Genomic DNA, 14,782 nt, shown 5'->3' on the forward strand with positions numbered 1-14,782 from the left:
ACTATTTTTATATTGTATTTTGAAAATATCTTACTAAATAGTGGATTTCCATACTCTTTCTCATATATCCTTAGTTTCGGTTAGCCTATCCATTACCCACTTCTCTCCTCTGTCCCATCCTTATTTAAGCCCTCCTTCACTTCACTTATATTCCTATCATCTCTCTAATTCTTTTCTTAGTTGGATTGTGAAACAGTATATTTCCACATAGCTCTGCATGTACCTTTCCATGACAAAGTCAAGTCTTTCATAATTCCAGCACAGACGGAGGTAGAGATCTTCTGGCCCTACCCCTTACTGTGGAGCTATTAACAGATGGTAATTGCTGAGGGAAGGAAAGTCATTATTTCTTAAAGTTGTGTCCACAGGTTAGAATTCCAAGCTCCTGTGGATGGCCCCATGCCCATTCACACACGGGCAGCAGTAATTGAATTGAACTTAGTGGATTATTGTACACACACAAAGACAGACAAAAGAAGAAATGAAGTTGGGAGGGGGGATGTGTTAGGGGAAGATATAGGAGAGTTGTAGTGAGTCAGGAAGTGGTTTTGATGCTATTTCATTGAAATGCTTAATAATAAAAAAGTTAAAAAGTAACTAAAAACACACCCCTCAAAAGAAAAAAAGTTCAATTTTTCTAATCATTGGAGCAAGTTAAATAAAAGCTATAGTGACATATAGTTTCACCCCAGTTACAATGTTTATCATTACACAGATAAGAAATAAGTCCTGGTTAGGATTCAGAGAAACAGGAACTGCAATACTTTGTTTAAAGAGACATAATTTAGTGTAACCATTACACAAAATAATATAGAAATCCCTTAAACACAAAAAGCCCAACCACTGTATTCCATTCTTCCAGTAACTGGATATATAACCAAAGGAGATGAAATTATTATACACAAAAGATAATTGCACTTTTATATTTATAGCATTAATATTTACAACAGCTGAACTACAGAATAAAAATAAATGCTTTTTGGTGGATGAGTGAATTAAGAAAATGAATAGCTGGGCACCATGATATATATATATATGTATAACCCCAGTACTGGAGAGGTAGAGACAGGATCAGAACTTCAAGGCTATATTCAAATATGAGACTGTCTCAAAAATGAAAACAAAAACAAACACAAGAACACATGGTAAATATACATTAATGGGCCGGGCATATGGCTTAGCTGGTAAAAGTTCCTACTGTGCAAGCCTTGTGGCCTGAGTTTCAATTCCTGGAACCTGTAGAAAGCCAAATGCAGCAGTGTACATCTGTAATCACAGCCCCCATATGGTGAGAGAGAAGATGGAAGTAGAAGAATTGCCTGGAAACTTGTAGGCCAGCTATTCTGGAAAACAAAGCATAGCAACAGATCAATAAGAAAGACTACCTCAAAGCAAGGGAGAAGGCAAGAAGCAACTCCCCGAGGTTGTCTTGTGATCTCCACATGTGTGCTGTGATATGTATATACCTACACTTGCATACATGCCCCCCCCACATACATACCAAGTCTTCATTAGCCATTAAAACCAATGAACTTCTGTCATTTAAGGCAACACGAATAGAACAGGAGATTGAACTTGTTAAGTGAAACATGTCAGATACAGAAGGACAAATATCACATGTTTCATTTATTCACAGAAATAAACTTTATAGAAGAATGAAGAGGAATAATGGTCATTAGAGGTGGGAAGAGCAGGGGTAGGAGAAACAGAAAGAAATTCATTAAGGGACATCAAAACAAAGAGTACAAGCCTTACCCCTCTTTCTTATTTAGCACAATAGGGCAACTATTGGACAGAATAATGTATGACACAGTTCAACACAATTAGAAAATAAAATATGAAATTCCCAATACATACAATAATTGATTGTTGAAGGCATGGAAATACTTGTTTCCCACACTACACTACTACACGTTATATATGTTCATTGATTTTATAATGGGCCATATAAAGTTGCATAAGTTAGAAAAATTGACAAATCATTTTAAAACAAAAGTGTTAAGAGGCAAGAACAGGTAGAATTCTCTGAGTTTGAAGTCAACTTGGTTTACATAGTGAGATCTAGGCCAACCAATGCCACATAGTGAAACCTTGTCTAAAACCTAAACAAAACAAAACAAAAACATAAAATTTTTTTAATGTAGCTTAGAAAAATCAATACCTTTGTATTGCTGATAAAACACCATTTTATGGTTTGAAAACTATTGGAAAAATTTGATGCTGAAAGAGTAATTCAAAGAAATCAAAAATCTCTGTTAATAAGGTGATAGACCTGCCAAGAAGTTATCATAAAACTGAAGGCTTACTACTTAACAAAGTAAGACTTCAACTCAACAAAAATGAAACCATTTTAATTATATAATTACCAAGCAAAAAATTCATTTTATAACTACATTGTTCCCATGACATTAAATAGTAATATGTAGTAAAGTACAAAGGTAATCATAGACATGTAAGTGGGGCATTGTGGTGAAGGCCTAAGATTCAAGCCCTCCAGAGCACTGGGGAAGGACTATACATTTGAGGTGGGCCTCAGCTATGTGCCATGTTTCAGGCAAACCTGGCTTGGATAGTAATATTATTTTTTCAAACAACAAAAATAATAACAAATAATATTATAAATTTAAACAACTATGAAATTGACTAATGATGACTATAGTTTGAAATTTCTGTGTGTGTCAATTACTGAAAAGTAAGTAAAAAGAGTATAAAAAGTAAAAACACCATTAAAAAAACTTTAGGAAAAAAAAAAGAGTGTCAATGAACAAGTTCACATAAAAATTTTCAAGTAACATTTAAGAAATTTTCAAGCCGACATTAAAATCTCCACATTCCCCTCAACAGAAGAAATATTTCTGTACAGATTCTGTAATGAGCTAATGCATCCCAAATGGTAAATACAGATGTGACTCATTTTAACATCTCTTTCCTAAGACTTTGTCCCATTACAGTTCCCCTCCAACATGGAATGAAGACGAGGGAATATGACAAATATTGTCTCTAATGTCTGATATAGAAGAGAGCTAAAAGGAGATTTAAACATATAAAAATGCTAAAATACTCTATATTTGACTAACTGTATTCACAAAACGGGGACATTTTGTCCTAGAGGCTAGTTAGAGTTCTCAAATTTTGTAAAAAGTGGATACTATATAGTACAATTTTATGTTGAATTGTTGCTTTCTTTTAATATTACTCCACTTATCTTTTTTTCATGTTGCTATGTCTTTTACCCAGTCATTCCCCACAGTCACCATGTTCTCATGCCTTCTCCAGTGATGACAACAGAGTCCAATTTTAAGTAACTCACCAAAAGTCATATTTAGAAATTTATTTCACCTTCAATAGTCAAAATGTTTTTGTTTAAGCTCATTTCGCTGTGGTGGAGGAATAAAGATGCCATGTAACACGAATTTTAAAAAGACCTCATTAATGAAAAAAAAGGAGCCAGATAATGGGGTGAAAGCTGAAAGATCAGAGAAATAGAAAAAGCGACAGCCAACCTCACCTCGCCGACTCCTCAGCCAATACTGTGTCCACGAATCCTCAGACTGAAAGCCTCTGAGTCCTCACCCCTGAGGGTCTCAGTTGAACTGCTGCTTAGTTCCTGTCTCCTCACAACTTATATACCATTCTCCACCCAGCGATGTCACTTCCTGGGATTAAAGGCGTGTGTGCTTCCCAAGCAAAGGCATGAGATCTCAAGTGCTGGAACTAAAGGTGTGTGCAACCACTGCCTGGCTCTGTTTCCAGTGTGGTCTTGAACTCATAGAGATCCAGAAGGATCTCTGCCTCCTGGGTGATAAGCTTAAGGGTGTGTGACAGCACTGTCTGACCTCTATGTCTAATCTAGAGGCTGGTTCTGTCCTCTGGTCCCCAGATAAGTTTATTAGGGCATGTAATATATCACCACAATGCCATCTTTACTCCATCATCTGTCATGTTCCTGAGTGAAGCATCCCAAACCATCTCTAGCAGGTTCACCACTGTGAGTGCAGCTGGCACCAGCCAGCCCTGGTTCCTCCACCCTCCAACACTGATTTTTTTTCTATTTTTTTTTAAATATTTTGCAGAGGTATCTGATCCTATATTTAGGAAAGAGACAGGACTCACCTCCCTGGAAATTTCTGCAGAAATGTTCAGATCCTGAGATCTCTAACAAGGCAAGAAGTGGGCTTGTTTGATTTGCGTAGGCAGATAAATGAGTAAATCAGAAACTGAACAGAAGGATATAAGTAAGGATACCAGGGACTATGACACTGTGAGTGTCGCTTCATATCTTGAGCAACACTGGACGTTTCTCATTGTGCTGTCTCACTGGGGAGAAGAGTGGTGAAAAAACCAGGCCTCCTCCCAGTGGTGTTCATAGCTTTCAATTTCCCTGGCTAGGGAAACCTCCCTACTTCCCTTAAACACTGCGGTTACTATGAAAAAAAAAAATCAAAGCTTAGTTAAGCTCACATTCTTTTCTTATGAATTTCACTAGATCAAAAGGGTCCTAACCATATGACTTTTGTAGCAAACAGATATATACTAGCCACTAAGACACTAGACACAAAACTCACATGCGTGGTGCACCAACATCAGGATGTTAAAACTAGCTGACCAATATTCTTTGGCTCTACCTGGATAGGAATCATGGACAGCTGAGAAGGAGCTTTCATTGTAGCAGAGTACTCAAGGACTAGGACATAGTTTAATATACCCAGGGTCTTACAGACTCTAAACCCTTCAGAAGCCAAAGACTTGTGGTCCTGAGGTTTCAGATTGGAGGTTTGTCATTCTGGGCTTTAACCACCAAATGCCAGTCATGTACTTGGAAGTTTTTGTAGTAAACAGCTTCTGGAAGCAGCAGGTGAAAGACAGCAGCAAGCACGTGGTGCCTTTATGATGCTGGGACCTTGAGAGTGGCTAGTGTCGCAGCTCTTTGGTTAGGGTGCTGGAATTCTTAGCACTTAAGGATTGACCGCTGTCTGGAATGCACCCAGTTATCCAAGCAGGCAGTGTCTCATCTTCAGCTCTTCCCAGCCCTCATCGTCTTTATCTCTGACTTTCTTATTTCAGTCCCAGATGCTCTCTGGATTTCTCCAGCTGCTCTTTTATTACAACCACCACTGTCACTAATACTGTCACCTCCACCACTCTGTCTTCATCACTGTCTTCCTACGTTTCTTGGTGTTGCCAGCTCAGCTCACTCTACCAGTGAAAAACAAAAGGCGAGAAAAGGCCATATGAGAGAAGCCTTTGAGTGAGCCGAATGTTGCAACAGTGTGGATTAATCAGGGTATAGGGAGGCTTTTCCACATACTTCCAAATGGAACTGATTTCTGGCTTATATAGACAGAAGATAATTTGCAGCGATCAAGACACATCATCAAGCAACTGAAAGAGTGCCTTTGTACCAATCAAGGCACAGTACTTTAATGCAAATGAGAAACTGTGCTTCCTCCAATCACAGCTGTTTATCCGTGCAAATAAAGGGTTGTGTTTGGTGGTAGACTTGAGGCTTTTGCTGGGCCATGAGGAGAGATGTTCTCACTAGGTCGATTGTCATTGTAGAAAGATAAATGTGTAGATGCAGGACAAAAACATCAAGGGTTACATGGACTTGGAAGAAGTAGAGGAACAGATAAAGAACAGGTTGTTTTCAGGGCAATAAAAGTATTCCATAAGACACTGTAATGGTAGACATGTGTATCACACATTTCTCCAAAATGACAGTACAACATGAAAAGAAAACTTTAACGGGAATTATGTGTTTGGCTGATAAAAGACTTATCAGCATTAAACCCAAGTTCATTGGGGATAGCAAATTTCTCACTGTGGTGGGAAACGGCGACAGTGAGGGAGATGGTACATGTGTTGGGGCAAAGGATATATGGGGAGTTTAATTTGGACACCATTCATTCATTTTAAATTATCTGTCTATCTATCTATCTATCTATCTATCTATCTATCTATCATCTATCTAATCTATCATCTATCATCTCTCTTGTGTGTGTGCTACTTACCTATCTATCCATCTACCTATCTACCCATTGTTCTATCATCTGTCTGTCTGTCTGTCTATCTATCCTCTCTCTGTCTCTCTCTCTCTCACTCTGTCTCTCCTGTGGTGTGTGTGTGTGTGTGTGTGTATGCATGTACATGCATGCTCTGGCATTCATGTGGAGGTCAACTTTCCTGCTACTTTATTGAATCAGCATATTTAGCTCAGGTAATCAGGTCTGTAAGTAAATGTTTTCATTCACTGAGTCATCTGTCTAGCCCTGGCACCATTTTCTATGAACCTGAAAGTCCTACAAACAATAAAGATAAAGAAACAAAAAATAACATTATCAAATTTAAAGATAAATCATTTTTTGCAGTAAAACATATAAAAGACCTTTATTTTTTGTGTGACCTGAGACCTGTATGATTGCCTATGTGTTAAGTATTTTAGTAGTGTGAGGAATGCCACAGTGAAGAAGACAGGACCCAAATAGTAATTGAGCTTATTTTCCATCCCAAACTTTAGGAAGTAATTTCCCAGCCATGATCCTTCCTTACAACTCATCAAGACAGGATTGCATTAGCTGAAACATCACAGCCTCTAGCAAGGTTTTCCTTCCAGGAGGGGCACGGCATTAGCACATCTTAGTCTGTTGGCCGTGACTAAACTGCAGTTCATATAGCTGAAGAGATATGGATCTCTGAATAGACATGAGTCTAGATCATGTCACAAATCATGAGTATTTTTGATGTGTCAGAGATCTTGCCTCTTTCATAGTTTAATGACTTCTAAAGACTTTTCTGAGTATATAGAACTGAAGACCTCTAGGCTTTTAGTCATTCACTGAACTCATCTTTAACATGATAATTTTAAGATTTAGAAGTCGTCTCTTGTGTTTGGAATTAGATTATTTTACACTACTAAAAATAATAGATGTCAGCAAAATTAGGTTTCATTCCCGCAGCAGTTTATTGTATGTTCACTTCCCATTGGTCTTCCATGTGACTGCTGCTTTCAGCTTGCAAACGAGGCCATAAGGAATTAAGTGAATTGTGTGAATGTTTTTAAATTGATGAAATATGGGATTGGAATTAAAGTGTAGGGGTTTTGAGTGAATATTCTATAGTATTATTCACTTGTGAATTTTACTTTTCAGGAGCACCCGAGAGTCATAATAAACAGGTACGTGTAAAGATAAGTAGGAGTGTAAAGATAGGCAATGATTGGAACCTTTTTTGTTATAAAAAAAAAAGTGAACTTTGTTTTCATAAAAGAGGCAGCTTATAGCATGTTCTAAAGGAGCGAAAAGAGCACAAAAATAGTTTAATGTGCTTGATTCCCACGGCACACCTCCTCCTCCCCCTTCTGTGTAATCAAGAGTCAACCTATTGATTCTTTTTGCCTCTTCTGTTGCTAGTGCCTTGATATTAGGATGAGATTAGTTTCACCATCCATACTTACTTTGTATTCTATATCATTTATCATTGTTTAGAATTACAGTTCAAAACACCATAAAAGTCATGGAGTTAAATCACTTTCGTGTACTGAAAGACTGAGGTGAGGGAAGGTCTGTGGCACTTTATACTGGAGTTAGCTAGTGGTAAAGTTTGGATTCAAACCTAGGCCTGGATGTCCATCTAAGCCAACATATTACCTACTATAGATACAAGAAACAAATTGGGATTTAGGAAAAGTCTCTGCGGAAGGGACTCTGACAAAGTCTTAACCTAAAGTAGTGTCTTTGACATCTTGGCCTGTGTTCCCATGATCCTAATTAGGACTAATTGAAGGAATCAAAAGGAGACAACAAGGGCCTCCCCAAAGCTTCCTACTATGACACTCCTGCACTGGTGGTCTCTGAAGAGAAAAAAAACTGATAATTACTGAAGTTGAGGCTCTGGGTCATTAATTAGACATAGGCTTCCTCCTGGGAACCATTTCTCCTGCTCTGTCTTCTCCCTTCCCCAGCTCAATTAGGCAACTCGTTTGTTTTCTCATTAGGAAACTTGTTAGTGTTTCATTCTGTTCCCTTGAGCTGCTCTGTAGAAAAGTTTTGTGGGAGGATTTCTGAAGCCGTTTAAGGTCTGCGTCTCCTGCTTCCCTGTGAGACATACGCTCCAACAGGATGTGTTACATCAATTGCCAGCAGTGGGGTCAAAGTTCCTTGTCTTGAAAACAGGACATGGAAACAAATGGTTGGTGTGGCTCTAGATAGAGATGGTCAAGGCAGCTGCCTGAGATCTGCTGAAAAAGAGGGAATATTGAACAGTTGCTTTAAACACTTAGCTTAAACATTTCCAGGACCGTTACCTGCTATTGAGGCTTTGAACAGAGAGGCTGGTGCATTCTGGTCTCTCCTCTCCATGTCTAGAATTTCTATAGTCCTTGAACATTGGTGCAGTGTTTTGTTGTCTACCAAACATTTATTTTAGTGACAGTTCACTGAGGAATGAGCGGTCATGATACATGCACAGCTTTATTTGTCATTTATCAAATAGACACCTGGAGCTCCAGTTACTTACCTATACTAGACACTGAGCATGCTAGAAGGACTTTCAACTAGGATTAGATGAAAGGCTATTCATAGCTGTCTATTCTTTAAGCCCATTTAGACCAGTCATCAGGAATTTAACCAGAATATTTATAACCATCAACTCTCCAGTAATAGGAGCAATATCATCTATACAGTGTGCACTAAAGTGGCTGTATTCACAGGGACACAGAACCTTAGGAAGACCCCAGAATTATTATTAGAGAGAAAAATGATGTCTCTTGTGTTAATGGCCTGGTTCTGAGAGTGGAAAAAGGATATCCTGGACAAAAAAAAAATAAAGAGAACACAGGAGATGAGCTCAGTAATTAGAAATATGTCATAGTGAAAAGCATAGATGAGGGTTAAGCATGGTAATTTAAAGATACTGGATTTGGAAGATGTCAGAATCCATCAATTTCTTCATCCTCTGGCCATCACCACTATCTGAGGTTTCAGTCAACGCCATTGTCTAGGCCTGAGTCCGTATTCCTGAGGTCTTAGTCTTGCTAACTAACAATAGATTGAATTCTTTTTAAAATGTATCCAGACCTATTATCTATCCCAAGTAAGCATGTGTACCACTTTCCATGAGCTTGGTTCAGCCCACAGCTGCACAGCCTTAGCAAGATGTGAACCCATCTGTCTTACATAAAGATGAAATAAAACACCCCCAGAAAACATTAACTTCTCTGTTTTCAAATAGGCAGGTGAATAGATCACATATGAAAGAACACATATAGAATTATAAATACAAGGTGAAAACATAGAGAAATAGGAAGTAGAGGCTGGAGCTTAACAACTCTGCCCACCTGGTTTCCTCACCACTTTTTTTTCTCTGACATAACTCGCTTCAGCTCTCTCACTTTTCTGATGACAGAAGTGAAGACCAAGGAGGAAATATGAACTTCTAAAAGATGCACAGCTCCTTAGACAGACAGAACTTGGCAGAGACAGACCACCCTGTGAGTCTTGAATACTCTCTATAAAATTAATTTTATATTTGGTCTATAATGGTTTTAATTTCTGTATTATACCAGCATATGTCCGTTTTTTAAAGTTTATTTATTCATTTACTTACTTAATTATTTGTGGCGTGTGTGTGTGTGTGTGTGTGTGTGTGTGTGTGTGTGTGTGTGCACGTGGAAGTATATGCTGCTTGTGCATGTGCTTCTGAGCACATGTGAAAATCAAAGAACAACATGCAGGAGTTGGTTCTCTCCTTCTACCATGTGGGTCTTGGAGATGGGATTGAAGTTTTCAGGCTCAGCAGCAGATGCTATTACCCACTGACCCACCTCTTTAGCCCACTCTCCAGTGTTACATTCCTTTACACATTCTTTCTAAAAGACAGTGCCAATTATTTAAAGTAAATAAAGAAGTAGTTCTGAACTTCACACAATGGCACACACATTCATCCTTGCATGAATTTGGCAACCTCTGCTGTTCTATTGCAACATTCTTGGCCTCCTTCTATCTCTCTCTGCAAAATACATGATGGGTGTGGATGACATTTCAGATTCTTTTCACTTTAAGAATATTTAGTTCTGTGATTGCAACACTGTTTTGAATGTATGGCCTTAAATGTGCTAGGCAAGCAGTCTACCTCTGAAATCTCTTCCCAGCCCAACTTTCCTTTAAAATGGAAGGACTAGATGTAGACCTAGCCAAATGGGCAATTTTTGAATATGCCAAAGGGAGGGAAATATGTCCAGACATATCCAGGTTTTCCTTCTTTTAGTTACAAAATTCTGGACAAAAACATGAACCTCTTCTGTAATATGTTTCCTTACCCTTAAAACATGATAATGAACTCAAACTCCCATTAAGATGAAAAGAAATGAAATATGCAAAGTGGCTAACCATGGTCTGAGCACTTAAGAGGGTTTCTAGATGTAATAGATCCCCTTTCCTCCAGATGCAGAGCATCTAGTGTTTAGAGATGGGATTTTAACATCATTTTCCATGGTTCAATCATTATCTTTAATAGTTTTCCCCCCAATGCCTGAATTTTTCACTTGTCTTTCTCACTTGCGAATTGTGGACAATAGGTAAGTTGAGAGAATTCTTGTGTTAAAGTATTTTGCACATGTAAAGCACATGGAAAAGTATATATCCATATGAGAAAGACACTACTTGAAATTTTTTACATATAAATTCCATAAAATGGATTCTTACCTAGTTTACATATATCTCACATTTATAATGTAAAGGGCAATCAAGGTAGTAATAATTCAAGTTGATCATTTCCTTGGGACCAATACATTTAGTGAAACCCTGGGCATCCTTGTCATTCTTTTTACCTTTATGAAATAGGGACCATAACTTTCTTTTCTCCTTACTTTTTTTCTTTCTAATTGTAGTTATCTCAACTTGTTTTTATTGAGAAGTAGTTGTGAAGAAAACAAAACAGCACCCAAGCATCACACTCCTTGGTGATACTCAAAAGAGGTACTGACCATCTCTTACATCAAAATAATTCATCACTAGGGTCTATGCTTAGTGAAGAGCATGAGGAACTTGCAGTCTTAGTATGGAGTGTTCAGCAGTCACCCCGCAACTCAAGGAAATATACACTCATCATTGATTACTAGAGCAGGACACAATGTCATCACACTAATGTGAATTTTTAAAGTGAGCACAATCATAGCAGTAGATAATATGCCTATATTATTTTTAGTAATCAAAGTAATACCCAGAAGGTAATATGAACGAGTGTTTTTCTCACTCTCAAACCTAGTTTCTCCTTCTCTGTGCTTTGACACACACTATACTCATAGAAAAAAATTAATAGTGTTTCTTACAACTCTCTAATGTTTTCTTTAGTGAAAGCAAACTAATGTAAGTATTTCTATACATCCTGGAAGATTTGTACATATCATTTCAAGAAGGGCATTCTCATTTTGATAAAAAGCTCCTTAGTGTCTCCTGATTTGTTCTATTTAACCAGTAAATATTGTAGAGCTCTTGAATTGCTTCTGGTCTTTTCCAATTATAAATAAGACTAAAAGGAAATACATTTATATGTGTGTATACTATTCACACACATATTGAAGATGAGTTCCTAGAACTAGGATAACCTGGTTTAATGAAAATGAGTATGTAGTTTACATAAGTATTGCTAACGTTTCATTCAAAGTATGTTATTTTATATTCCTATACACAATGCATGAAAAATACCTATTTTATTTCCATCTTCCAAATCAAGTATTTTTGTAAACTTCTAGGTCTTTGTAAAATTTTTAAAAAAATGAGAGAAATATCACAATATAGCTCTAGATTGAACATACCTTATTTTGAGTTGGGTTGCTATCTTTTCACATTTACATATTCTTTGTTCTTGTTGTTTTAAGTATCTATTTAAAGTTTATGTCTTACACTACAAATTAAACTTCTTGAGGAAACAAATACTGTTCTCTGTACCAGCTTTACCCTAGTACAAAGTATGGATAACAGAAAGTGGTCCATATACATTTGATGAATGAGTACCTCTTGTAACAATGGTTTAGCTGCATATTATAACATTTTGAACTTTGGTTCACATTTTTTCTTAGGAAATAATATCATGAACAAATATGCTGATAAAAATGATATTTAGATTAAAAAATTAAATTCACTAAAATATTATTTTACACAATTATTCATCTCTTCCTTTGAAATCATTTCCTACAGCATTAGTACTGATGTCTCTTACTGGAGCATGAATTTATTGGTGAAGGCATCACCCCTGGGTGCAAAATGAAGAAAAATTCTCTGAGAAATAGAATTGAATAGAACTGGTGTGTTTTACTTCTCTCTGCCCAACTCCTTTCTCCACAGGGACTTTTACTGAGAGCTCATCACACTCACAGCTCCAGGGAGCACCCAACAAGAAACCTCTGGGAAGGTGGCATTTCTAGGAGCATTAGATATAAGTAGACAGAGAAAGAAACTGCTCTGAGGAGGATGCTACAGGTTCTAGCGCCGTCAAGGGGCCAGGTAATGGGTGAAGGTGGTAAAGAGGATGTGAGATTATCAGAAGAGAATTAGGCAAGAGCTTTGACCTTTCCTAGGGAGTCCTCTCGGGTGTGGGGAGAAAACTCAAGTAAAATTAGACTTGATGCCCACAAAACTCACAATCATTTCCCAATAACCAAGGGAGATCAGAACATCTAAGAGTTTTAGGAACCAACTACCAAGTCCTTCTATTCTTCCTTTTAGGGAAGAGGAAGTTGGTTAAGTGAAAAATCCCCCAGTTCAGAGTGTACAACTGGGGTGTGTCAGAGCAAGGGCATGCAGTCAGACCAGTCTCTGGCTGCTGCAGTCTCTTTCCTGCCTGGGGATTCTGACTCATGCTTTTCTTCTTTGATAATTCCTGTTATCTATCTCTCACGATGACCCAGTTTTAGAAGGTATAGTATGAGTGGTGAGTGAATAATCATTGGATACCGTGGGCCTGATATTTTAGGGGATATTCTTGGAGTGTCTGCACTGTTATCTTGCCTAGATCAACTAATCCTTACCTACCAGAATAGTCGATGAAGACTTCCTGAGAGAGGTCACAATAACCACCTTTATGTGGCAATCCTTCCTTTACAACAGCACAGTACTTCTGGTTATTTTAGTATTGTGAACCCGATGCACAGAGTCCTCAGAAAAGATAGAGGTCATAAGTGAGGTTACAGTAGAAAAGATCTCTCTCTCCTTTTATTGATAGTGGGACAGGGGAGAATTGAGTTGCTGGACTCTCAAGAGTCCAGTACTAGAACATACACAAGGACTAAACAAGGTCAGGAGTCTTCATTTCTAGTTCCAGCCCAGCTGATGTTGTGGCGTACAGCCAATCATTTCACCTTGGGTGGGGGAAAGGAGATACTGCAGTTCTGCTATGGAAACATAAGGGATTTAATTAGATAATGTCCAAGCTCAGCCATGGGCTCACAGTTGTTATTCTTGGCTCTAGGATTGTTTCATGAATAGATGGAGGACCCCGAAGTAGTTCATCTTGCACCTTAACTCCCCCTCCTCCTGGGAATCATGGATCATGTTAACCACACCTGGACCCAGACTTTCATCCTTGCTGGTTTCACTCCCACGGGCACTCTGAGACCTCTTGCCTTCCTTGGGACCCTGTGCATCTATCTCCTCACACTTGCAGGGAACTTGTTCATCATTGTCCTTGTTCAAGCGGATTCAGGACTGTCTACTCCCATGTACTTCTTTATCAGCGTCCTCTCCTTCCTGGAACTCTGGTATGTCAGCACCACAGTGCCCACCTTGCTACATACCCTGCTCCATGGACATTCACCCATCCCATCAGCTGCATGCTTTGTCCAGCTATATGTCTTCCACTCCTTGGGCATGACTGAGTGCTACCTGTTAGGTGTCATGGCTCTGGACCGCTACCTGGCCATCTGTCGCCCACTCCACTACCATGCTCTCATGAGCAGGCAGGTACAGCTGTGGCTAGCGGGCGCCACTTGGGTGGCTGGCTTCTCAGCTGCCCTGGTGCCCGCCAGTCTCACTGCCACTTTACCCTATTGCTTGGAAGAGGTGGCCCATTACTTTTGCGACCTGGCACCACTAATGAGGCTGGCATGCGTGGACACAAGCTGGCACGCTCAGGTTCATGGGGCAGTGATTGGTGTGGCCACTGGATGCAATTTTGTCCTCATCTTGGGACTCTATGGGGGTATTCTGACAGCGGTTCTGAAGCTGCCTTCAGCTGCCAGTCGTGCCAAAGCCTTCTCCACTTGTTCTTCCCACATGACCGTCGTGGCCCTGTTCTATGCTTCTGCTTTTACTGTATATGTGGGCTCACCTCAAAACAGGCCTGAGGGCACTGACAAGCTTATTGCTTTAGTGTATGCCCTTCTGACTCCGTTCCTCAACCCCATCATCTATTCCCTTCGCAACAAAGAAGTGAAAGAGGCAGTGAAAAGGGTCAGTGACAAGATCAGGACTTCGCTGAGGGAAGCCTGATTATCTCTTTTGGCGTTACCCACATTCTGGGCAAACGCAAGAATCAACTGGTTTCTTAACTGTTTTGCAGAATCAAAATAAATGCCAATAAGATTACCACTCAGTTTAGCACTCACTATGCTGCACAGACCCACTCTCTTGGGCCAATCCGAGGTGGAGCAGGTAGAGGGAAATCCTTCCCAATCTGATGATGAAGAAATGCCACAACAGATTAAAAACTTGCATGGAGAAAATATTTTAATTGAATTTATGACTTTGATTTTTGTAGTGGGACAAATATAAGAATGAGAAAAGTGAAA

The 14,782-nt window shown here is 38.9% G+C and overlaps 1 protein-coding gene across 1 annotated transcript; it reads left to right on the plus strand.

The window, feature by feature from the left end:
• The first annotated feature begins 13,538 nt into the window (after nucleotides 1-13,538).
• LOC128109332 (olfactory receptor 6N2-like) lies at nucleotides 13,539-14,483 on the plus strand. Its single transcript, XM_052736527.1, has one exon. The coding sequence runs from the start codon at nucleotides 13,539-13,541 to the stop codon at nucleotides 14,481-14,483; it is 945 nt and encodes a 314-aa protein (XP_052592487.1).
• Nucleotides 14,484-14,782: the final 299 nt, after the last annotated feature.

The sequence above is a fragment of the Peromyscus californicus genome, unplaced genomic scaffold (assembly GCF_007827085.1).
Source record: "Peromyscus californicus insignis strain IS unplaced genomic scaffold, ASM782708v3 Scaffold_14__1_contigs__length_90479793_seg_2, whole genome shotgun sequence".
Taxonomy (NCBI): domain Eukaryota; kingdom Metazoa; phylum Chordata; class Mammalia; order Rodentia; family Cricetidae; genus Peromyscus; species Peromyscus californicus.